Raw genomic sequence first — 25466 nt, 5'->3', positions numbered from 1 at the left:
CCAATCATAGGACGAATAAAATGATTGACAGCATTTTCAGCCAATCAGTGCACACCTTCTCCTCCCAAATTGATTGACATGAATTTCAACAAATCATAACGCAGGATTGTGTCGCTCAGAGGGGGCGGGACTTTCTCGTGGACGGAGCATTGCGGCCTCTGCTGAAGGACACTTTGCTCAGTCTGGTTTCACAGCGGTCGTGTGTGTGAAAGGTAAGCCTTATTTCATTCAAAATTAAATGCAGTTGATCCTAATTGATGTGTGTAGAACACAGCTTGGATTTTAAGACGCCTCTATGGTGCTATAAAATTCAGAGAGATGTGTAACAAGTTAAATTAGCTTGGAAGCTAGCTTAGCATGCTAACGTCAGTGCTAAAGAACAAACTGCTTTAAGTGACAGATGAAAACAGATAAAAGTTTGAATTAAATGTCTTCTACTTCTTTAGATTATATCAGTTTTTAGTATTCGTAGCAGTGATTTCTCTAGTTTAACAAGTGGCGAAATAACTTAGGTCAATATTGCTTGCTGCAGTTAAGCACTTTGAGCTAAATCTAGAAAGGTTGCTGTTGGGTTTATGTAACCAAGCATTTTTTTTCTTAAAGTTGTACGATACTGTGATTAAATCTGAATTAATCGCTGCAGCTGAGTTTCGTCTCATGTTTTATTCTGAAGGTCGAAAGTGTTAATATTTGTGTTTATTTCTGCTGTTAGGACCATTGAACACCCACCATGGGAGGACACGATGCAGGAACTCAGCACCAGTTCACTGGGATTGCCAAATACTTCAATTCATACACCATCACAGGAAGGAGGAATGTAAGTTTTATCTCTCATATCTAAAAATAAACCAGACTTGCAGATGCTGATTGGTTGCTGATGTGTCTCCAGTGTGTCCTGGCCACATATGCCACCATAGCAGCCATCGCCCTTTTCTTCAAATTGAAGCCCAAGAAGCAAGCCGCGGTCACAGAAAAGTGATCATGTAAGTGTTTTTCGTCTTTCTGAATTTGCACGTCAATGTTCAGTGTTCCTGTTTGACTCGAGTCTTCTTGCATCCTCGCAGGTTTCCATTTGACCATCATTTCGAGCCGCTGAGGGTGGCGAGAGCAGCTGGATATGCTTGTTGTTAAATATGACTGTTTGGTTTTCCCCATGTAAACAATAAAAACATATATGCCCCAACCTTAGAAAACATGTTATTTTATTTACAGTGTGCATCAGTACAAAAGTCTATGTTACAGAAGTGTCAGCCATGTACAGACACTTGTGTGTCTTTCTCTGGAGAAAAACCTGTTTCTTCAAACAGGACATGGAAAAACGGTTTACACTAATTCACAGTCAGACATTTGCCAGAGTTAAACTGTTACTACAGTTGTTGAGTCACTTTCAGTGCTCAGAGTCTCGTTAATTATTGGGTTGATTAGTTTTTCAAGCAGTCTCAGGGGTTGTAGGCTCCGGCAGCCAGAAGCAGGTTCCTGCGGGTGAAGTGAAGGTGGATGACGGGCGTAGATTTACTCATGTAGGTGCCCAGCAGGAGCTCCTGGGAGTTGTCTTGGAGGTGGATGTGTCCTGTAGCTGCCGTGAAGTCGTCGGTTTCTAAATCGTCAAAAGCTTTCGTTGCATCCCACAGCCGAACCGTGTTGTCCATGGAGCCTAGAATACAAAACGCAGAATAAACATTTTAAGATACACTGTCTTCTATTGCATTAGTGAGTACAGGCTCATGCCAATTCAAATTCTGACACTTTATTTCATATTACTCAAACTGAAATATTTGAAGTAGATGCTGAGTCAAAAGAAATCCTAAAAATATATGTTCTCAAATGTCCATCTTGTAGATGTTAAAAAGCATTAAAAGTGAGTGAACCCCCACCAGAGGCGAGGATCTCGGAGTCTCGGCTGAACTTGAGGGAGTAGATGGTGTCTGTGTGGCCCTTCAGCTCTCCCACCATCAGTCCGTGGCCGATGTCCCACAGCAGGACTCTGCCGTCTGTGGCTCCAGACGCCAAAAACTTCCCGTTGTTGGAGAAAGCCAGCGCGTGTATCGGCCCCTGAAGTTAGAGTGAGACAAAACAGGGTCGGTGCTTGTTCCTGGAGCTTCCAGCTCCGCAGGCTGTGCTGTGAATATACTTCAAGTATCCTGTAGCCACATGTCAGTGAATGGCACCTTTAAGTTTTGACAACTTAATGACAGTAAATGGGGTACAACCTCTATTTAAAGACCAACTTGGGTCTCAAAAGAACAAAGTTGGGAACAATAGATTAGAATTAATTCTAACTGCACAGTCCTGAATCAACCCGATGTGGAAAGAGATGTGTTCTTCTGAACTCTGACCTTATGCCCAGTGAAGATGCGGACGCAGTTCCCATTGAGGACGTCCCAGAGGCGGATGGTGCGGTCCGATGACCCCGTGGCCACGTAATTGGAGTTTGGATGAAATCTGGTGCATGTGATGTCGGCCAGATGACCAGAAAACATCCTCAGAGGCTGGTAGTGATCTGTGGCCCACAGACTGGTGGAGGAAGCAAAACAGAACTCAGTGAGAGACATCTGAAGAAATCCACCGACACTGACGCTCATTTCCACCAGAACAGAGAAGAACAAGCTCTGCAGCTTCTTACCGAGCGACTCTGTCATGTCCTCCAGACACAAAGTAATATCCGTGGGGGGAGAACTGTGTGTCCCACACTGGATAGTTGTGGCCCTTGTAGCCCACCAGACAGGTAAATGTCTGGAGGCTCCACAGTCTGATTGTACCATCTTCAGAACTCGACAATAAATAGTTCCTGAAAGGCAAAAAAAGGTCAAATCAAGTCTTCACCCAAGACACATGTACGATGTGGATGATTGGGCTTAAAGGCGGTTCTACCTGTCCGGGCTGAAGCTGATGCCGTACACCGGACCGCTGTGTCCGTACAGTATCTTTGACTCACTGGCAGTCTTCTCATCCATGATCCTCTCCAGCACGTCGTCTGACTCTTTGTCGATCAGATTCAAGTCTTGATAGAGGAAACACAAGACAAACAATTACTTCAGATGAACTATCTCATTAAACCATTCATCCACACCACAGTACTCCCACATTCAGCAGATTCAAAACTATCACGTAACGTACCTGCTGCTGATTTGACCTTGCGGAGCTTTTTGGGAGTGAGGCTCCACACTCGCACTGTGGAGTCTGCGAAGCCTCCTGCCACCTGGCTGGAGTCGTCTGTGAAGTCCACGGCAGTCAAACCCTGCAGACGACAGGAAGAAGGAACTTCAGCCTCCAACAGCATAACAAAGACACGGAAATAAAGGTCGCAGCTACAGGAATTCACCTGGTAGGCGTTGAGGAAAGAGTAGAAGCAGATGGAGGGGAGGTTATCTGGTCCCAGGCGGATCCTTTTGGTGGCTTCCTTCATGTACATGATCTTGTCCAGCTTGTCTGAGTCTTTTAGTTCTGGGAGGGGTATTCTAAAAGGCAAAAACAAACATGTTAGCATCAGTCGCTGATGAAAAAACACTGACAGAACTTGAACCTCATTCAGAAACGACTGCAGAAAAATTTGAATGTCTACATATTTGAAGGCAATGAGGGGATTTTGCCACTAGAGGGCCTGAGGAAGTGGTGCATCTTTACATTCTTAGAAATGAATTTCCAACATCAAAATCCAAGTAAACTTATTTATTCAAAGAAGAATTCCCACCTGTTCTGCGAGGGAGCGTTGGGATCCTGCTTCTTGCTTTTAGAGCCCATGCTGTCCTTTTTGGGCTTCTTCTTCTTCGGTTTCCCCTCCTCGTTCTCCGCTTCCTCATCCTCGTCATCAAGAGGAAGCTCTATTTCTGGTTCTTTTAGCAGTCCGTAGTAAACCTACAGCAGGATGAATGCAGCTGTGTTATTTTGGGAGCAATAAATTCACAGGTATATCGACACATGCAGAGTTCAGAGCTCACCTTGGTCTTGTTGGCCTCTCGCTTGGCTTCTCCGGCTAAGCTGCCCGACATGGCGTCGATCTGGCTCTTGCTCCGGGGCATGCCGTCAAAGATGTCGATGTACAAATGCTCCTGGATGATGTTCCAGATCTGGTTGTTCTGGCGCTCCTGCAGGTGCCTCTTCAGCAGCTGGTAGGAGTCACGGGATATCCGCAGCACAAACTTGCTGGTGCGAAAGTCCAGCAGGGTCTCGTTTCCCCTCATGTGCTCCTTTTTGGTCAAGCCGGATAAAACACGCAGGTCGTCCACGTAGTAGCACTCCTGATCGCCACTGAACCTGTGATGAAAACAAGGTGAGCGAAAAGTATGGACAGAAAGCACGGCAGAGTTCACTGAGGTGACTCACTTTTCAAAGAAGGCCTTGGCTTCACTTTCGTGGTTGTTATACACCAGCTCCAGGTACATGTGGACGAACAGCGGGTAGAAGACCTGCGACAGCTCTGCTCGATGACAGTCCAACACTGTCTCGATGAACTTCTTCAGGCCGCTGTAGTAAACTTCATACAGAGCTGGATCTCCCTGCTGGCTGTAGGCCGACAGCACCACGTTGACGTCTGGCTGATCCTCTGCACCAGCTGCTGGGCGAGATACAGAGATGTGCAGAGAGATCAACAGCTGTTCAACTCAACCATCCACTGAACTCATACTACAGATTTACTTCCTGTCATCGGGAATGGTCATAAATCAGCAGTCTAAAGGAGTCAGAAATGGAAAAAACATTGAAAAACAACATTTTGATTATCCGCCTCACTGTTGCTTACAATTTGCGATGCTCACCGAGTCTACTGGGATTGCTGCATTAACTTAATATAAGAAATTAAAACAATAAAAAGTTAAAATATCACAGAGATCCCATGTAAAATGCACCAAAAGCAGTCTTTAAAACTTTAATTCATGGATAAACAGCTGTGTTGGGCTATTAAGTTTTGTGGTTCATATTCACTGGATTTCAAAGTATAAGACTTTCTTGCAGCATTATATTCCTGCAAAAATTAATCTCAGTAACATCTATAACTCTATTCCTGTATTTTTACTACGCTGTAATCACAGTAAAAATTGTAATACACTTTGTCACTGATAAATTAAAGCTAGTCAACATACACATCTGTTGACATCTCTATTCCATTTTGGATTAAAGTTGTGCAGAGTGAAAAAATATATAATCTAGTCTATTGGGGCATTTCAAACAGCACATCTGTATAAGTTTATATTACTGTGATCGAGAGCTGAAACTTACTCATCATACAATGAATGGATTCTTCAAGTACTCAACAACACTGAGCGTGGTCACATGGTTAGTAGAGTTCATTCACTGTAGTTTGATCTCATTGCCAGTTATGATTAAATCAATCCTGTCTGCATTACTATGACACAGGGAAACAGACCAGAGAAGCTTCACTTCATCCTTTACCGATTAAAAATGTTACTTTTCCCGCACCTTTACTTGACGCCTGAGAGGCTGAACCGGTCACTCGGCTGAGAAGAGAGCTCGCATCCACGGCTCCGAGCTCCCCGGAGCCGGCAGCTCCTCCGGTCCCCGAGGAGTCGGCTCCCTTCCCGTCCAGGGAGTCCTCCGGTAATCCCGCTTCACGCCGCAGGATCTCCACCGACTCAGTGAGTTTGTTCTTCCTGAGGAACTGAAGAACCGCCAACAGGGTCTGCTGGTCCTCCGGGGGTCCCGCCGCCGCTTTGCTGCTCCCGGACGACGAACTGGAGCCGGGGGACGTAGACAGCGCCCTGCCATCGTTCGCGCTGTTATTTGTTAACCCGTCGGCGGCAGTTTCTGATTTTAAGTTCTTTTCTTCCACGGCGTCGACCAGTCCCCCCTGCACGGCCGCCATCTTACAAATGAAACGCGCATGTGCGGAGCTGACAGCGGAAACCTCGCGCCGGAGAGTATCCGCGCATCTGATTGGTCCCTGGTGCTGTTCATCACACGTCTACAGATTTAGTCCCGCCTTTTTCCAATAAAATGTTGATACGTTTAAAAAAACATGTAAAACAGGTAACCGAGAATAAACAAAATAGTCCAGAAATACACGCCTGAATGTCTGCCGTTTTAACAAAATAAGTTGAAATGATTGCGTTGTATAAGACCCAACAAAGATAATCACTGATCCATTTTTAGTTTTCCTTTCAAATCCCGTGAAAAGGTTTTTGCCTGAAATTCAAATTTAATGCTGCGTTCAAAGACCTCTGGAATCATGAGTACAAAGCTGGGAGAGTCCCATTATCTGAAAGAAATTTAACAAGAAAGCAAACAATGACCTGCATCTGAATTATCATCAGGATTATAAGACGACACACTGATGAAGTCCATGGAAATATTCCTGCTTTTTGAAGACAGCAAACTTTATTCACAGCCTTGGGATTATGGACTCTCATCTCACCTTTTTTTTTCTTTTTCTAAGATTTGGTGTTTTTTTTATGGAGTACCTAATTAGGAAATCTATTTTTCATGTAGGTGTGCAAAAGCAGTCGCTTCATTTTAGCTTCTGGTACTTTGAGAAAATGTGGTTTTCTCACCAGAAATGGGAACTTTCCCACCTAATTACTCAGGAATGAACAATTACAGATAATAAAGCAATCTTTTTTTTTTCTTCTCATAATAACATCTCAAAATAAAGAGTTAATGTGTGAAATAAAAGACTTTCATTAGATATTTTTTCTTGTCATATTTATGTAATAACACCTGTAGTGATTATGACCTAATAAGAAGAAATTATATGAAATGCCACCCATTCATGATTCATCCATCCATCCATGCATCCATACAACCTTGCTATCTACACAGAAAAATACACATTTAAAGTCACCAATGAGCCTCAACCATGTTTTTGATTGTAGGAAGAAAGGAGGACTCAAAGAAAGAAAACTAAGCCTCCACACCAAAAGGCCACCAAGCCGTTGGACGGTCCAAACTGGACCCAAACATACTGTGAGGTAACAGTGCCAACCACTACACCACCCTGTGGCCTGTCTTTTTTGTGACAATCAAGTAAAATTGTGAAGTTTTCCCTCATTGTCTTTGCTGTGTAATAACATGATGACAGATTTGTTTAATGTCAGAGCTTTGTCATTTCTACTTTATAATTGTAATGAACAAACTAATGATTGTTACTCTTTTCATCAGATGTAAAAATAATTAGATTGTGCCATAATGACCTCATTTAACACTATCAATCAATCAAAACATTCTTATTACTTTTACTAAATTGTATATGACATGTAATATAGTTAAAACTTTGGTTTGATCTTCAGAAATTGGTTAATATGAGTATGATTCAGAAATGTGCATGTAAAGTTGAAGACAACCTCATGCTCATATTATTTGCATCTATTTTTTCCCCAAAAAAATGAATTGTAATTTCCTGTATATACTTTTCAAAAGTGTTTAAAAGTGTTTTGAAGTCTCCCTGAACGATTTAGTGCGTACCACTTTGTACCAGATGGTGGCATCTCGCTCCCACAAACCTCCTCAAGACTGTTCCAACAATGACAGAATGAGTCAGTCTGAACAAAAATGAAAATGAAACAGTTTTATTCTTCAAAGGTATGAAATTTGAAAATCCCCACAAGTTTTAAAGATACGTCAGTATATTTCATTATTTGTCCCATCAGAGAATAGTTTACATTAAAAAAAAAGGAAAAAATTTGAAGAAAAAAAAATAAATTAAAAGCTTTCCTTGTTGAGTATCTCTTAACTTAGAGGTATAAATCTTAATTATTGCAAAAAGTATTTTAGACATGGGCAATATTATTCAACAACTGTATGACCTATGACAATAGAAACAAGAAGAGCAATGCATGTAACAATGCAAGGACACAGAGGTCACTGTCAGTGATACACAGACAGGCCTGGTCGTCTTCTAACTCATGTTTCCCCACCTTCGTGCACTTATATTTTTATATATACTGTATATATGTGTTAAATTTAAGGAAAAACATTCCCCTGAACTTAACCCCCCCTCCCCCTTTTTTTTTTTAAACTCCACAGTGAACTCCAAATAATAGAAGTTAGAATCTAGATTCAGTGAAATCCAAGAGAGTTGCTGGATTGGATAAAATACAGAAGAATGTAAAGTTTTCATGTAGTCTACATGTGTAATACATTAAATACAGTGGCACATTTTGTTGTGCTTTCTTGAAAACTGTAGAATACTGTAGAGATATAGTCTCAACAGTTGGTTTAGCTGAATGGAACAAATAAAGATTTCTTGTAGAACTTGTTTGGGGGTGAAAATCCCTGTGAGCCTGAACCTGCACACACCTATCAGCTGCACTCGCTTTACATCGTGCTGAGACTGGATTTCTTCCTCTACAGGGGAACACACCACCTTCCCTCTGTGAACACACGCCGTCATGAACATTTGTATGCTGCTGACTGTGCGTATTCCATTACAGTAAGGCATCTGTTTTCATTTCAAGGAGACTGGCTGAAGGTAGTACTTTTACTTCAGCTTCATTGTCAAACTGTGCTCTCATTAACTTTAAATTCCCATTTCAGTGTCGCACCGTATTGATTGTATCGTCGGTGCAGTTTACTGTAGAGTGAATTTGCAGCAGTCACATCTCTATTTCATTACTGAACCTGTGTTTCAAATGCAGCCCTGACTCAGTCTGCACTGTGCACAGGTGCAACCTGGGGCCCGTCCTCTGCGCTGCCTGAGTGAAACCCCAGGACCACAGTGAGGGCTGGGACAAAAGAAGGGTTCACAGCAGAAGCAGCAGGGTTGTGTAACACTGCGGCGACGTTGCTCCGTGTGAAGGAAGGATGGGGGTGGGGTTGGTTGGAGGAAGAGACACACTACATGTTAACATCAGCAGCTCAGGGCGTGGTCATCAGTACAACCTCAGTGTAAAGCTGCTAATTACGGAGGCGAGGCTCTTCGCTCAGTGACAGTGAGGATTTAACTATGCAGCCTGCGTCGAGTTCCAGAGGAAGGGATGAAACACGCTTCCAAACAACAGCGTGCAATCAGATTTCATTTAAAATGCCTGTAAATGTGCAATATTAGACGCAATAAAGAGCGGTGTTATCTGTAGCGTCTGATCCGTGCAGATTGTGCAGACAGTGATGACAAGCTGTAACCTGGTGAAAGTGAGACTCATTAAAAATGTATTTGCAGGTAAAATCATAAAACAGGATGTATACAGCCTCTGAGATCACATTCTGCTGACACATTAAAGCGCCACAGCTTTACGATCTGAAGGGGACGGTTTGCATTGAGTTCTGTTTCACTGCAGAAACACTTTCACTGCACTTTAGCTGTGATGGAGTGTATTAATATACAATCAAAATCATTTCTGTTTAACACAAAGAAGCTTTGCATCCCACACACTCACAAAGAAACTGTATCTCTGCATGATTTTTTACATGCATGTCCTTTTCCAGCCCCACCCTCCCTCACACTGACGCACTGGAAGATTTCCCAAAGCAGACAAACCAGCAGACCCAGTTTAGTGGGGTATTTATTCATGTATTTAGTTTTGTTAGTTTGTTTTCTACACTTCTCTCCAAATCGGTTTCCGAGTGTTAGTTGCAGAAATGTATTTCGTTTTCATTTTTGGTTTATGTGACTCTCCTCAGCGACAATAAAACAGGAGGGTGATTTGTGGAGAGACTCATGTTCAGTCTCATCCTCCCTTCACACCTCAGTAATGGCTTTGCTTGGTTCCTGTGTGTGCGTGTGTGCGTGTGTGCATGTGTGTGTGTGTGTGTGTGTGTGTGTGTGTGTGTGTGTGTGTGTGTGCGTGTGTGTGTGAGAGCTCTGGAGGAGTCTCCCACCATCCCCTCCTGTTCTGGCCGCCCCCCTCCCTGGCTGTCAGGAGGCAGCAGGGTGTGGCTTCCCCCCACAGAGACAGGTTTGTAGAGGCACACATGAACCATCAAAGATAAAGAAACTGCGTTTCTCTTCAGCTTCACAGCGCAGAGAAATAGTGAACTCTTCTCGAAAACAAGAAAAAAAAAAAAAATCTAGAATGCAACCCCGACAGGCATGTATGGAGAATTCCATCCTTTTACATGCCGTGCTTCTCTGCATTTGTTGTAACGGCTGAATTTTTCATGGTTCTGAGTACTGTGCTGATGCAGCCGACATGCATCAGTGATCTAAATTAAAAGGCTTACAGTGTGTTTGATGCAGGCGAGCAGGAGATGTACTGTTTTGCCTTCTGGAGCCGCCCATAGTTGCCAATAAAACTGGGAAGAGGGGTGACGTGCTAATTAGAGTTGGTGGCGTCGCCAAAGTCTGACGAGAAAACGGGGAGGAAGAGCATGCGAAACCTTTTCGCAGATAAATGTTTCTTCAGGATTTTGAGGCTTTCGAGAAGTTTCTGTGGAAAAGCCCTTGCAGTGAAGAGTGTGTGTGAGTGTGTGGGCTACAGAGTGTGCAGACTGGGGCGTGGTGGAGGAGCCTCCACTGTGGAGTTTTTGTGTCGTTGCAAGGTGCTCTTTTCACAGAAATGCTCCAGTCAAGCTGTATCTGCTGAAATAAACCCACCAGCTTAATTATTTGCATCCACGGACTCATTATTACCCAGAAGGCGACAGACAATGTCACTTCTAATTTTTTTTTTAACTCGACCTTGAGCGCCCTTGCACAGACCTGCTAGTGTTAATCCTTCAGTACTTTGGCAGGCTCTTCTCATTGTTACAGGAGCAGACAGGCTGGAGGGGGCTGTGCACGTGCAGGATGGGATGTGTAAAGATTACCTGTGCATTTGAATGAAACATGACGGTTTGTCTGTGAGAAAACGCTGCATTCCTACCTCTGAGCAGTAAACGGTCAGGAAGGAGAGCAAAAACTCCCTGCTGGGAAACACAGGTAAATAATTCATGAGGTGTGACTCTCAGAAGGGGAAGGAAAAAAGCCCGAGGAGGAGAAGAGAGGAAAAAGGAGAGAGAGTGAGGAAAGGATGAAAGGAGAAAAGCATGGTGGGAGTGCAGGCGGCGTGGTGGGTGGGATGGGGACCGGGGTGGGGCAGGAGCGAAAAGAGAGAAAGAAGGTATGGCTGATGGAGGGAACAGACTGGAGTGTTGGTGGAGCGGTGGAGGTGACGTTTCAGGGGCGAGAGGCAGGTGTAAAGGAAGGCGCGAAACATGTGATATGTGACTCAATAAAATGAGATCACAGTCAAGCAGATCTCCTGCAGTTGTATATGAAGAGAGCTCTCTCTTCCAGAAGCAATAACAAACAAAAACCATTTACATCTTTATCGGGTTGGATCACACTTAGGGGAGGTAATAAAACAGGGCTGCAGTCTTCTCCTGTACTGAATTAAAAAAGATTTCTCAGCTTTCATTCACTGGTGCATGTAATGACTAAACATTCACATGAACAACTTTAATCTTGCAGATTCATTTTAGCTCTCCCCTTGTGCTACTGGAACCAGTTGCATCTCAAACTTTGATATGAAGCCATAAAAATCGTGTTGGATCAGATCCAGTTACACTGAAATCCCTCTTTATGCTTCGAAATCAAGTTCAGTGTGTGCAGCTTATGACTGCCTTCTTGCGGGAGCTGCTCTTTGCTTGTGTGTGTGTGTGTGTGTGTGTGTGTGTGTGTGTGTGTGTGTGTGTGTGTGTGTGTGTGTGTGTGTGTGTGTGTGTGTGTGTGTGTGCATTTTCAAGCTTTTTGCCCATCCAAGTGGAATAATGGTAGCAAAGGCAGAGATGTGGTGCGGGCGAGCTCCATCTCGACGGGGGGAAGAAATGTGGGGAGTCTGCATTATTCAATACTGACCTGACTGAGGAGCCGGAGCTGCACGCAGTAGTCAATGCCGCTGGCCGTACACTGGGGCGGTGGCAGCTGCCGCAGACCAGCAGGGTGATTTCTGGGGATGAGAGGACTGAACACACACACACACACACAGTTTCACATTTATTGTCCCGACACAAGAGTGAAATTATGCTTTTAATATGACTTTTAACAGGAGTGTTTGAGCCAAAATGTTGGACTGTTGCTTTAAGATCATCAGGAGGGTTCTTTCTTTTCTTATTTATTTTCAGCCAGTGTCACTGAAGAAAACTGCAGTCAATTGTAGAACAGCTGAGCCACAGACAGAGGCAGATTATCAGCGTTTCCTCAGAGGGAAAATGTCCACCAGTTGAGTCATGGTGGAGGCTTCGTGTTTTCTGCTCACAGTCCAATAATATGCATTTGATGCAGAGTGGTGGGGCTAAATTTCTCTTTTAATTGCTACCATAATATGTATTCTCATCACAGATATATCGCTGTACTTATGCTGAAGTGAAAACACCCCACCACAGACAAGATCACAGTGGAGAGACACAAGCACAACTAACATTATGAGCCATAAGAAAATACAACACATTTTATCAAATAAACTGAAATGCTTCTGTGAAATTGCCAGACATTTCTGTTCTTTATGTAATTAAGTACTTTTAACATGATATAGATAATCACATTCGGAAAAAATCGGTAAAATAGGACAAAACTGCATCTGAAAGACACTTTTCATGTGTTGTTGTTTTACTCAAGTACTCAAGTTTAACTGTTGAAGCTTCTTCAGTCTTGCAAAACAAGGTGTGAACCACAAAGTGGTGAATTGAGTCACAAAGAAGCAGCAGGAGCATTAGTTGTGGTGGTGTAGTCTGTCTGATTTGTCCACTGAAGCCCACCCGGACCACTCCGACAAAAAACAAGACCCAAAAGTCAGGCCGACAATGCACACACTACTTGAACACACAATACACAATAAAGAAAAAATCTCTGATGTCTCAGAAATGGGTGTACAGATTTAGAAAGGATGCCAGATGGGAAAAAAGATATATTGACAAATTGAGAGTTTGCTCAGATTAAATGAGATCTATTTCATTCAGATGTGAAGCTGAGAGTGTGCATAAAGGTTGGAGTTAATCCCACATCACACACAAAACTGTGCACACATTGTGACGTTGGTGTGTAAATTTACAATTTGGATCAGTTACAGTTTCTCTCCTGAACAGTTTGGAGTCTACAGTCATGATCTTCAAAGCTCCATCACCAATGGGAAGTCGCTTGTATTCCATCTGCGTGTCTGTGAGCAGAAATGGGGTAAATGTGGCAGAAAAAAAAAGCTTAGGAACCGTGACTTTGGAAAAAATTGCACAATCTGAATTTATTCATCAAGTTGTCTCACATTAGTAAAACTGGCATCTAGAACATGATATTACATCTTATCATGAACGAGAATAACATAGATGCTCCAATAAGATGGAATCACACTTCAAATCAAAAATGTGTGTGTAAATTTATGCCTCAATTGATGTGTTGATTGAAGTGGGGAAGTTCTTGACGTCTTCTCAATTCATCAAACTTGGAATTTCCCTTTGAAAAACACTGAACATTTAGAAGAGAAATAATACATTGAACTCAACATTAAAACATCTACCTGGGGAATAATGTTTCTAGTGATGACACACCCGCAATGCAGTTAAAATACTAGTTAAAAATGCTTCATTAACCAGTGTTGTCAATGTGTTAACGGCATCATTTCCATACGATGAGCTGTGAAGCTTCTGAATATATTGACTGTGAAAGAATAACTTCATCTCTGTGTTGATCTGATTCTGCTCAGCGGTCCACTGAACTGCCCTCACTTATTTTCACAATCTTGTTGACATGTTCATGTTTCCGTCTCAACACTGGGAATTTGTCAATAGGTATTAGCTGAGAAAAACACACATAAATCCCTGAGAAATGTGCAATCCATACATGTTCAACTGTGGGGTAGGGGTGAAAAGTGTGAAAAAAATGATCAGGATATAAATAAATCTACATGTTTGCATGATTGTATGAGGTCTGACTTCAATCTCAGTTTGCCTTGAGTAATTTTAGTAGTTTTTAATTCACACAATTGCCAGATTTATCTATTTATTGTTCAAAATGGCAATGAGGCAGTGACAAGCTCTGTTTCCTCTGGGTTTGCACAATAGCTTTAATGTGTTTTTTCAGCAACATATGTTGTAGACGCTTTGATTATATGTTCTCAGTTATGGTGTTAGTTGTACTGATTTGATATTTGATATGTATATAATGTGTGTCACTATGTTTTGTGAGCGCTGAAGCCAAACAATTTCCTGTAAAAGATCGAGAATTCTGTTCTTTCTTTTAAAATGAATTAAAAATGGTAAGTAATCAATAGAAGCCGCACTTTTTACTTCCATATATTGTGATCGTACAGTGTCCAAAAAAATCTGAATGAACAATTGGAAAACTTGTATTCAACATGTAAAACAAAAACACGAAAGCTTAAAGCAGAACTAAGTAAAATTCTTACCTCATAATGTTTTTCAGAATCCCTGGGGGTAAACAAGACTTGGCGCGGTGATTCCCCGGTCCCTTCCTCCCCTGGCGTCTGTGTCCTAAAAGCAGCATTTGCAATTTCAGAGAGCTTTACGCACTCATACGAACATTAAACCTTGCTAGCTTTACCTCGCCACCAGACCCATTGCAGACATTCGTCTTGGGGGGGCATATCAAGTGTATGGGGGGGAACAAATGTGCGTTCAGCGGTGGGAGGTGGGGGTCCGCATGTAGCGTCGGAGCGAGGATGGTGCGTGCTCATGCTAATTATTTTGGGGGATTTAGTTTGAGGGGGCACAACATTTATTTGAGGGGGGCAGGCCCCCTCTTGCCCCTGTGAAGACCTGGCCCTGGGTCACTGTATCATTAAAAATCAAAGGCGCTGTCCATGCTGTTGAAATAGCTAATCCACCGTTGTGGTGCAGAATATCAGTAGTTCACTCTTTCAAAATGTTTTCAAGGTGCTGTCCATGGTGCTGAAATAGCCAAATCACGGATTTGGTAAAGCTTAATTGTCAGTCTCGATTCATTGATGAATTCCAATTTGCTGTCCATGGTGCTGATATAGAGTAATATTAAGATAATATAAGAGTAATATTAAGTCACTGTGTACAGATAAATCCAAGGCACTGCCCATGGTGCTGAAATAGCCAATCCACCATTGTGGTGCAGAATATCAGTAATTCGCTGTTTCATGATGATTAAGAGGCACTGCCCATGGTGCTTAAATAGCCAATCCACCATTGTGGTGCAGAGTATCAGTCTGTCACTGTATCAGTAAAAATCCAAGGCACTGTCCATGGTGCTGAAATAGCTAATCCTCTGTTGTGGTGCAGAATGCTAGTGGGTCACTCTTTCATGATGATTCCAAGGCACTGTCCATGGTGTTGAAATAGCCAAACTACCATTTTAGTTAAGATCAATAGTGGGTCTCTATTCATTGAGGAAATCGAATTCACTGTCCATGGTCCTGATATAGCCAATTGAGTGTTGTGGTAACGATTAATATTAAGCCTCTGTTTACAGATAAATCCAAGGCGCTGTCCATGGTGCTGAAATAGCCAGCCCACCATTGTGGTGCAGAGTATCAGTTGGTCGCAGTATCATTAAAAATCCTTGGCACTGTCCATGGTGCTGAAATACCCAAACCCACCGTCTTGGTAAAGATTAACAGTGGGTCTTTATTCATTGATGAAGTCCAATTGGTGTCCATGCTGCTGATATAGCCAATTGACTGTGGTGGTGCAAAACTGTCTGTAGGTCATTCTCCTCATGATTATTCCAAGGCGCTGTCCATCGTGGTGAAAGAGCCAATCCATCATTTTGGTTGGATCACCAGTGGGTCTCTATTCATTGAGGAATTCCAAGTCACTGTCCATTGTTGTAATATAGCCAATTGAGTGTTGTGGTAAAGAGCATTATTAAGTCTCTGTTTACAGATCAATCCAAGGTGCTTTCCATGGTGCTGAAATAGCTAACCCACATTGTGGTGTAGAGTATCAGTCGGGTCGCAGTATTTTAAAAAAATCCTCGGCACTTTCCATGGTGCTGAAATACCCAACCAACCATTTTGGTAAAGATTATTTGTCAGTCTCGATGGGGGGTGACGGACGGACACAGAGAATGTTTACGACACTGAGCTTTCACAGGAGACCAGTAGGGGGAGCGCGAGAGCCGTGTGTTGTCCTCCAGTATGTTAAGTGAACAGGGACTTGGCACATGCACCTGGAGGTTAACGCATCTTCGTGAGGTAAACTTAAATACAGCGTTTGTCGCAGTTATACTGGCTCCCACAGGGTGGCTGTGCGGTCCTGCACCACAGGCTTGTCATTGCAGGGTAGAGAGCTCGATTCCTGCATTAGTCTGGTCACTGATTCACTACAACACATATGAACATATTGTGGCAAGCGGCAGCGAGGCAGCGAAGGAGGATTCAGTCTGCTCTTAGTTTTCACAAGCATCAGAGTTTATTGTGACAACAATCAATCCTGTGCGCACACGCTATCGCCCTCCCCGTTAGTGCGCAGGCCATGTCCCTCCCCCAGAGGTCTCCCTGACCCACGGTGCGCACATAAAGAAAATAAAAGAACATAAAACACGTGGCAACGGCAAACAAACAGTAAACAAAACACATTCACAATAAAAGGAAACGTAAACAAACCCCACAGAACACTAACACGACCCGAAATGGCCCAAATAGTCCTGCTACCCATGAGCCTCTGCGGCCTCAGCACAGTCTTGCAGGGCAGCGGCCCTCTGGCACCCCCTAGCGACCCCCCCCCCCCCCCCCATGGTCGCTACAATATGAACCACTGTAGAGACCGCAGAGCTACTCTATGGGGGTTTTTGTCGACATTTTATGAACCATCGTGTTTTTTAAACAATTACTTTATTCTGTCGCAACATCTGCAACAAACATGCAAATAAAAACCAAAGGAAAAAAACACAACTTTGTAAGTCTTTGGCTACAAATAACGTAAACAAAAGGCAGTTGTTATGTGTGTTTTTTCTTTTTGTCAATATTATTCACATTAACACAAGGATCTAGGTCCGGTGAAAAAAATAATAATACAAATTCACCAGCTTTCAAGCACCATAGTCTGTACAGTGTGCTTTTAGCATGGCAGCTAATGTTAGCTACTGTTGCTAGCATCGTTTCATTACACTGTTTAATGCACAACACTAAATAATATCAGGGGGATTCTAGACAATTTTTTCATGTGTGTACAGCCCATTCCCAATCTGGGCTGATACACTTTGAGTTCCTTGAGGGTGGCGAGGCGGGTGTCGGACTCGTTCACGGCGTATCAGTCAATAAATTCCACACTCTCAGTGCTTTGGGTGCATCAATCCAAAGTTTATTACGTCAAGCTGGAACCGGAAAGCTTACCCATATGGTTCCCTCTGCCAGCACGATCCAACCGCTGCATGAACACAGTAAAAGATTGCGTGCTGTCCCTCTCTGCACACCCTGCTCCTGATCCAAAAAAATAATTTCAAATAAAGCAAAGCAAACGAAAAACCAACCCAAAACCTTTGTGAATGTCCATCAACAATATTTCATTAACTGTAATCCATGTTGCAGCTCTTGTAGAAGGACAGTTTGCAACTGGCCTGTCCAGTACACAAAGTTTAGTTTGCAGAGTGGCAGAATGCATTAATCCAATCTTATGACTGCTCTTTGCAAACTTTCCTGTCTTTTATGCTACTTCAATGTCTTTTCCACAATTTAGGCTGAAATCTCAAAGCCTCAAGATAGAGTGTGCAGGTAGCAGTAAGGCCTTGACCCTGCTCCTTCAGCGTTGTCCTTTCCGCCTCCCTCCATCGAAGACATGGAACGTCCAGTACAAGTCCTCCGGCCGACACGCTGGATTTTTTTATCTCAGCATGGAGGGCATGGTGAAGTTGATCACTATTTTGATTCTGTTGTTGTTCAGACCCTCCACCTGCCGTATCTGTGGCCTCCAGGATGTTCATGTCTTGGTGTTTTCAACACCTGAGGTTCTGCAGCCTCTGGTTCTGACTCGGTTTTCTGTAGACTTCTCCAATCTTCAGGCATACTCACTCCCAACAGGATGTGAAGCCTGTGAGCCTGTTTCCTGGTTTGAGTGAAGAACACGAGGTGATCCTCGAGCGTCAAAGTCAGCACGACTTCACATGTTCATCTTCCATCCCTGCTGCAACCTCATGCTGAGAACCTTTCTCCTCAGCTTGGATGTAAGGAATGTCAAAGCAATCCAAATATGGCCACTTAGACAATCCCCCCTCTTTGATGTTGTCCATGCTCGCAGGCCTTTTCTCCTGAGAGGATCTTTCCAGAGCGTGTTTCTGCTGTAAGGAAGCAGCTCGAGCTTCCAGAGCAACTCTTTCTGCCTCTGCCTGCAGGAGCGTAGATGAAGCATATGATCTACTGCTCCTTTTAACCTTTACTGCACGTTTAGAGACACTTTGCTTTTTCACCACACCCCGATCGGGCATGGGAGCTGCAGTGAGTTCATTCATATTAAAGCTCCCAATTTGTACCCTTATTCCAAAATCCATGGCCAAAAACACATTACAGAAAAACCATAAACCAATAGATCACTCTTTTTACAGTAAATAGTTCATTTAAGACCAAAAGGAAATGTAAACTCTTCAATAGTTGTTTCAAAGTTCAAGTTTCAAGTCCTTTTTTAGTAAAGCCATTTGCATCATTCATGCTTTTTTCACATATTCACAAACTTAAATAACCATAGAAAACAAAGGAATAGACAGAAAGAGCAATTAATAACATGCATGACAGTCTCTTAGCTTGTATTAATTTAATGAAAGGTAAAGAAATTATAAATTATATACAATCAGAAAACACATCATATGAGAGGAGTATTGCTGAATAATTATATTTTTTTGACACTACATTTTTATAGTGTATTATAGCATTTATATCCAAAAGCACAGCAGTTCAAAGGATTTGATCACATCTGCCTGTTTTTCTGAGTCATAGATTTACCTACTCTGGCCAAAAATGTATCTCACTGAAATGTGTGGAGAAAATTCTGAACCTTGCTCCTCTTTTAGGCTCATATATTTATAAATCGGACTCAGAGAGCTGCAGCTTCATCTCACTTTTCATCACATCATGGAAAAATAGGAAGCATGATCTGTCATGCTGCTGCAGCCCGTTGTCTGCTGTGAAGGGCCGTCACTGAATTATCTCAGAAATATCCTTGAAAGTATCGCATTCATAAAGGATTGGTCTTAACTCCCCTCACTGTGTCTCCTCTCGCTCACTCTCTGCTTCCGCCCACGTCTTTTCTGTCACTTGCAATCTAAGCAGCCACTTAAGCAGCCCCCCGCTGCAGGTCCCTCTCAGCACAATGTTGCACACCACAGTTTCTTCATCACTATAAATAATTCAGGGCCCGTCTTAAACTAATAAACCAGCCCAGCACAGTGCAGCCACCTGACAAAGTCACGCCCAGAAGCCGGTGGCGTCTCCCGAATCGTTTCGGTTTCATATCATTAATCCATCCAGAACTGGACATCTTCAGACGACATGATTATTGGTGTTTCTGCCGTTTGGTTTTTCACCCACATGTTGTTGATACAGAATTAAGCTTTTACTTAAGCGCCAGTGTCCTTTGTTCCAGCAGTCCCACCTCTACAAATAGCTCCTGCAGACCAAATTAGCTCTCTCTGCAGTTCACTGAGTATGTCTAAAGATTGTCTCACACACACACACACACACACACACACACACACACAGACACAGTGACTGACAGCTGCTGTGAGGATAAGATAAAAAGGGGGACTCTAATTTGCTAAAGGTCACAGCCTTGCCACTTAAAGCTCTTAGGAGAAAAATAGCCAATCAATAATTACAATTAGTAGCCACTGACAATGCAAACATTTTAAAGGTAAATCATTTCCATAATTTCCCAATTTATGTCTGCTTTTGCAGCTGCCCATGCATGTTAATCATGTGGCATGGCTCTTCCAAACTGGCTTAATGATAAACACTATGCTAATCAGTCTGAGTGTGTGTGTGCGTGTGTGTGCATGTGTGAATGTGTGCACAGATATGACAGTGAATAATCTGAAAAGGTATCACAAGAGAGAATTTTATGATGTTCTCTATATTCTGTGATCTGCACTTTTCTCCAAGCATAATTCAGAATGATTCCTTGGCGTCTCTCGCACACACCCCGTCTCGCCTGGCGAGTGACGTCCAGGACAATAGAGCGGCTGATAAAGATCTGCTCTCCCTCATCAATGTGACCTGAGCTGAATCCCGCTGCGCTCGGTGTTTGGGATCACCTTCCAGGTTACACTGCGGTTTAATTTGTATCTTTGTGAGGATGCATTGATTTTCACTCAGCTGCATAACCTTTTCCTCCAGGATGACTTCACACATGGTGTTAAATCAGACACACATGAAGAGTGGAGAATGGCAGTTGGAGAATGAGTGCTCTTTGTCTTCCCAGTGTGTGTGTGTGTGCATGTGTGTGTGTGTGTGTGTGTGTAAGAGTTAACATAAAAGATGGGGGGTGGGCCAGGTTTTCCTTTGTTGCCACGGTTTGATGCCACGGGTTGGGGCGGGTGGACAGGATGATGGGAACGTCTCTGGAGACTGACTGACCTGTGCAAACAAAACAACAGACGGATGTGCGGGGGCACGAGCACCGGGTGGTGAATTCACCGGGACGGGCTGAAATGCACAGATGCTGCACAGCAGGCACGCGTGTGAACTCAAAGATGTGTGTATAGAGATGCTCAGGTTGTGATCGTGCTTCTCGTCTTTATTTTTTTCTAATTTCCCTGATATTTCAATTTGCTTCATTTTGTGTTTTCTTGAAAAAATGAATAGCTTGACCCCTCGATTTGTTCTTGTTATTGATTTTCACACTCCAAAATTACAAAAAGTGAAACTCAAGCTGAGGTCCATCCCACTGGCAAATGATTTTTGTGTAATTAATGACGCTTTTCTTGCTGTAATGGGCCGTTTTCACTCCTTAGAGAGCCAGTAATTATGATATTAGATGAAATAAGACAAGCACAGGGAGAACCACTTTCGGAGTCAATTGGATAATAACCTCATCCATACATGTGCAGGGCTACCTCACGCAGACATAACTGAAACTATTACCGTGAAATGTAGCTGAAGGATGGCTCACATGAAGACAAGTGAGATATATGCTGGCTCATAACCGCGCAGCCCTCTAAACTGCCTTTTAATTAATAGCTGATCCTGGTCCATCGACCGCCTCTCTAATTATGGGACGTTAGACTTTCAATAGATCAGCTGCCCTCGTGTCACACACACATATACACACACGCACACGCACACACACACACACATCCCTCCACAGCACTCAGCCAGACCTTTTTCCGCAGCCACTTCATTGTGGCAGGTAAATATTTTAAGAGTTTTGCCAGTCAGAGACATTGCCTGAATGAGTCTTCAGAGGCTCGGAGCGGGACGCCGGTTTTAAATACGGTCACGCCAACATAATGGAATGCGTTTGGTGTTTTCTGCCCGATCAATAGCTGTTTATGTGTGTACAGTGACACAGTATATCAGCCTCTGGGCAGACTGCCAACAGGTAGAGGAGGAACGGTCAGCACTTTGGGAGGTGTGTACACACAAACGCACACACAGACATGCTTCCATTTTCCCTCATATTTAAAAAAAAAAATCCCCATAATGTGAATAAGTATTAGATTTCATACCCACAGTACAAGTAAAGCTCCGCACAGACATGCAGATGTGTTTGCATGCATGGTGAAGGAGAGGGATTCCTTGGGGTTTTGCATAGCTGCATTCTTGATGAAGAGCACCGTGAGGTGGAGCCGTGGTTGCAGGAGGATCGGCGTTTGATGCATGATGGATTCATCTGCCGCCTGTGACCGAGCTGCAGACTGCAGCACTGCAGTGAAGAGCACGAGACAGAAGTGAGGAGAAGAACTGAGAAACATGATAAATTCACTCTGATTAACAGTTTATTCATCATCCTTTAGGGGTGTGGAGGCTGCAGCCCATCCTCACTGACTATAGGACGGGTGGAAGTTTAGATTCCCTGGACCCTCAGGTCGCCTTACAGTGTGTTTGCAGGCTCTTTCCTCATGGCCCCGCCTGCAGATGACGATGCTGATGCTTCCTCTGTGATCGGCGCTAACACTCTTCATCATCATCATCGTGTGTCATACAGTCACTTCCCACGGGATGAAGAGAGGCAAATAGCATGTGGTCAGTATAAAAATAGCTTGCTTCAGTTCATCCTCATGGGTTTTTGAGATGCAGTTTTATTTGTCATGTTTGTAACAGCAGGTCTGTGCAGCGCTGGTAAAACTTGATTGATTTGCTGAGTTAACGCCGTCCGTCGGAAGGCCTCTCGCACTGTCCATGGTCAGGAAGGCAATGCTTTTGATAAATGATGACACTGGATTAATGCAAACCGGCACCAGTGTGACATGTTGCCATAACCGTCTGACTTTCATTAAGAGAACAATCACTCTGGTAGCTTGAGAAGGCTGTTTTCTCCTCAGTAGTGGGAAATCAAACGGGCGTGAAACCGTTTCTTTTGAATGATGTCCTGTAATCATCCAGTTAGGCAGGTTAGGGGGAATGACTCACTTCCAGGGAAACCCTTCACTAATGTCATTTCTTTAGGTTTCAAGGTTGAAGAAGGCAGTGCCACTCAAACAGACCCTGGGGAGAGAAGGTGCTGATGGGTTAAATTGAAACTGGAGCACCGTCAGAGGCTGAGCGTAGGTCTCAGTACAGAGGGGGCGGAGCATTCTCGATGGGCCCTTATGATAGTAATTTTACCATTCAAACAATCCCTCATGCTACCATCAAACAACACACTCATGCTCACTTTTATTAAGCCAAGCAAACCTATATGCCTCAGAAAGCAGAATAAAGTCTCAAACTAGTTCACAAACTTGTTCTGAAGAACAAATACACATATGCACGCACGCACACACACACACACACACACACACACACACACACACACACCTACCTGACGGGTGTCAATCTCAGAGCGTCCGCTGTCCATGGTGCTGAAAATTCAGATAAAAACTAATGGGCTAAATCTGTACCATCTTTGATACAGCTGTAATATAAAATGAGCACAGCTGGTCTAAAATTACACAATCTATTCAGATAGATATAGACACAGCTATCTATAATCTTTTGGAATTCACGTTCATTAGAGAAAAAATAGAAATCGGTCGGCCTCTATAGTTGAGAGCAACACAAGGCACATTCAAATAGTCAGTGTTTTTAAGACCACAGCATTCTGATAAAGGTAATATTTTTGAAGGTTTCACTGACTCACCAGTGGCTCCGATGTTAGGTTTTGGGTAGTACCGCTAGCGGCTAGCATAGTGTTTAGCATACTGTTTAAAGCTTAATGCCGCACAGCCAATCAGCGCTGGCTTACAGCTCTGATGCATTCATGGACAGTCGTAATGTAAGAATTGGCAAATTGGAGCCCACACTCATATGCGTATACGTTCTCGCACACACTGCACATTTTATTATAATAATTTATTCTGATGAAATGTGAACACATCACATGAAACGGGGCCCTATGACCTTGTGGGCCCTGGGGGCACGCCCCCTTGCCCCCACTCTGGCTCTGCTACAGAGCCACCGTCCAATCAGCACGTCAGATACAGAGAGTTGGAAAACAGGACCGCTCAGCATCCAGGGAGCAAAATCTCAAATAAATAAACATGCTCTTAATTATTTCTGCTTATAAGATACTTAATTGATGCTTGTTCATTTTCTTGTTCATTGTTTTCCTATTCTTAGATTGTCATTGCTTCCATATAAACTGATTTCTTTCTCTCCTTGTTCGAAAATTGATTGAAAGGAAAAAAAAAAAAGTGCTGTCTATATAGTCTAGGCTTCTGTTTACGGTATTGCAGATGCTTAACAAGAGGTTAGTTACACTATAAACAGGCCACTAGTCACGGGGCAGACAAAGAGCAGCCTCCTATTACTCTCCATTTCACACCCAAAGGTAATTTACAGTGAGTTCAGCCATGTGAGTCTCCGGGGGCTCGGTCATTATGAACAGCCAGGCTGTTTCACTTTAACACACCCAGCCTGCTGATGTGTCTGTTAATAAATGGCGAAGCAGTTTGAAAACACGTTAAGTTCAGCTGAAAACTGAATCCACGTTTATGTCTTCATCAAACCAGCTGATGTTTGTTCTCATGTCGGAGATTTTCCTCTTGACAAAAGCCAATTTTAGCAAAACTGTTCCTTAAATGCTTTTGGTCTGCATGTTCTGCATCTGCTAGTCTTATCCATCATTAACCTCTTTCGCTCCATTACAAGGGGATTAAACATGAATTTAAATACAGATTAAACTAAAGCTTCATTTGGACAGTTTAAACGGGGAAATCTCTGCCAAAAAATATGGCTAACTCATTCAATTTACACATTTACAATTTATTATGATGAAAGAACTTTAAATTGCAATGTTAATGAAATGTGCTAATAAGGCTGCCCGGGCTGGCACTAGTTAATTTAAATATGGATCAGTTATGTGGATAATTCTTAAATTTTAGAGGATAAACCTGGAAGATGATTAAAAGTTGGAGCGAAATTACTGTTTATATTAAAGAATCAAGCAGAGATTTAGCTTTTAATTATTTATTAATTGTCTTTTCTTTTTACTTATTATAGCATTTAGGTATACTTTACACCTTTTGACTCTTGCACTGACTGCTGCTGGTGATAAATGTCATTGTAGAACCGAACAATGGCAATAAGATTCTCCTCTCCTCTCTTCTCACTCCTCTCGTTTCCTCTCATTCCTCTCACTCCTTTCTCTCACTCTCTCCATGAAGGTTTTTTTGTTTCATTCACTGCAGCTGGATTTGATTTCTGGGCTCTTATCCATCAGATTTATCCCTTATTAACTCTTTGCATCTATCAGAAGGAGGTCAATCGTGAATTTAAAAAACTGAGGATTTGTCTGCATAGACCAAACATTTAAGCTTAAGATTTTTAGGGGCAAAAATCAACTGGTTCTTGAAAAATGTGACCATTATCCTTTGCTTTCCTGAAATTTTACTTTCCTTTCATATTTTTTTTGTCAGTTTGTATTTACAACAGTGGCTGTACACTGTATCAGCCTCTTCTGAGCCATTTTCTCTTCATTGTGAAGGAAATATTCACAATCTGGACCTTTGCACTTTTTCTCTTTTGTGTGTTGTATTTTAATAAACTGTAAATTGTTGCTCCTTGGCTTTGCAGCTCTCAGTGCGTGATCTCGGTCAGAGATCTACTGTGAGCGAAATCACAAAGGAATAATGGAGAGAAGGTGGGATGGTCGGTGAGCACAAAGGGGGGGGCGGGGCAGAGCCGAGCCACCATGTGCTCCCTGTGAGAAAGAAACATGTCTGATAACCCAACAAACCTGCGTACATGTGAACATGTAATCAGTGGGTGCTGAATGAGGTAATCAGCTGAAGATCGGCCTGCGGCAGATAAAACCAGCCTCACAGCTCATTAGGAGCATGTGTCACTGCTGCTGCCACTTATAGAGAGATGGCTGAAGCAGAGGAAATGGTGGACCACGCCTCCCCTCTCCCCTCTCCAGCTCCCAGAAAACCCCCCGTTTCAGCCTGCCCTGTGCACGCCTGGATGTTTGAAGACTTTATTCTCTGTGGAGCGTGG

At 43.0% G+C, this 25466-nt stretch overlaps 2 protein-coding genes across 3 annotated transcripts; one reads left to right on the top strand and one right to left on the bottom strand.

The window, feature by feature from the left end:
* The first annotated feature begins 126 nt into the window (after positions 1 to 126).
* Positions 127 to 1188, top strand: atp5md (ATP synthase membrane subunit k). Its single transcript, XM_030094781.1, has 4 exons — positions 127 to 212; positions 713 to 817; positions 890 to 983; positions 1065 to 1188. Exons 2-3 carry the CDS (start codon positions 731 to 733, stop codon positions 977 to 979), a joined length of 177 nt encoding a protein of 58 aa, XP_029950641.1. The 5' UTR covers positions 127 to 212; positions 713 to 730; the 3' UTR covers positions 980 to 983; positions 1065 to 1188.
* taf5 (TAF5 RNA polymerase II, TATA box binding protein (TBP)-associated factor) lies at positions 1186 to 5818 on the bottom strand. Of its 2 annotated transcripts, none has more exons than XM_030094779.1 (11): positions 5416 to 5818; positions 4324 to 4555; positions 3939 to 4254; positions 3692 to 3855; positions 3323 to 3458; positions 3118 to 3238; positions 2872 to 3001; positions 2624 to 2788; positions 2337 to 2514; positions 1875 to 2052; positions 1186 to 1654 (listed from the first exon to the last, which is right to left on the bottom strand). In XM_030094779.1, exons 1-11 carry the CDS (start codon positions 5816 to 5818, stop codon positions 1440 to 1442), a joined length of 2238 nt encoding a protein of 745 aa, XP_029950639.1. In that variant the 3' UTR covers positions 1186 to 1439. The 2 variants fall into 2 exon arrangements, with proteins under 2 accessions (XP_029950639.1, XP_029950640.1); XM_030094780.1 differs by having other exon boundaries at positions 4324 to 4552.
* Positions 5819 to 25466: the final 19648 nt, after the last annotated feature.

The sequence above is a fragment of the Salarias fasciatus genome, chromosome 6, assembly GCF_902148845.1.
Source record: "Salarias fasciatus chromosome 6, fSalaFa1.1, whole genome shotgun sequence".
In the NCBI taxonomy this organism is placed as follows: Eukaryota; Metazoa; Chordata; class Actinopteri; order Blenniiformes; family Blenniidae; genus Salarias; species Salarias fasciatus.
Note: the sequence above shows the minus strand (reverse complement) of the source record. Positions and strands in the feature narration are given on the sequence as shown.

Bases quoted from the DNA above. Each gene is read 5' to 3' on its own strand.
- atp5md (XM_030094781.1), top strand. From the start codon at position 731: ATGGGAGGACACGATGCAGGAACTCAGCACCAGTTCACTGGGATTGCC. The intron at 818-889 runs GTAAGTTTTATC...ATGTGTCTCCAG, and splicing joins CCATCACAGGAAGGAGGAAT to TGTGTCCTGGCCACATATGC.
- taf5 (XM_030094779.1), bottom strand. From the start codon at position 5,818: ATGGCGGCCGTGCAGGGGGGACTGGTCGACGCCGTGGAAGAAAAGAAC. The intron at 3,002-3,117 runs GTACGTTACGTG...TCCTCTATCAAG, and splicing joins CAAGGTCAAATCAGCAGCAG to ACTTGAATCTGATCGACAAA. The intron at 1,655-1,874 runs GTGGGGGTTCAC...TTTGTATTCTAG, and splicing joins CTCCGAGATCCTCGCCTCTG to GCTCCATGGACAACACGGTT.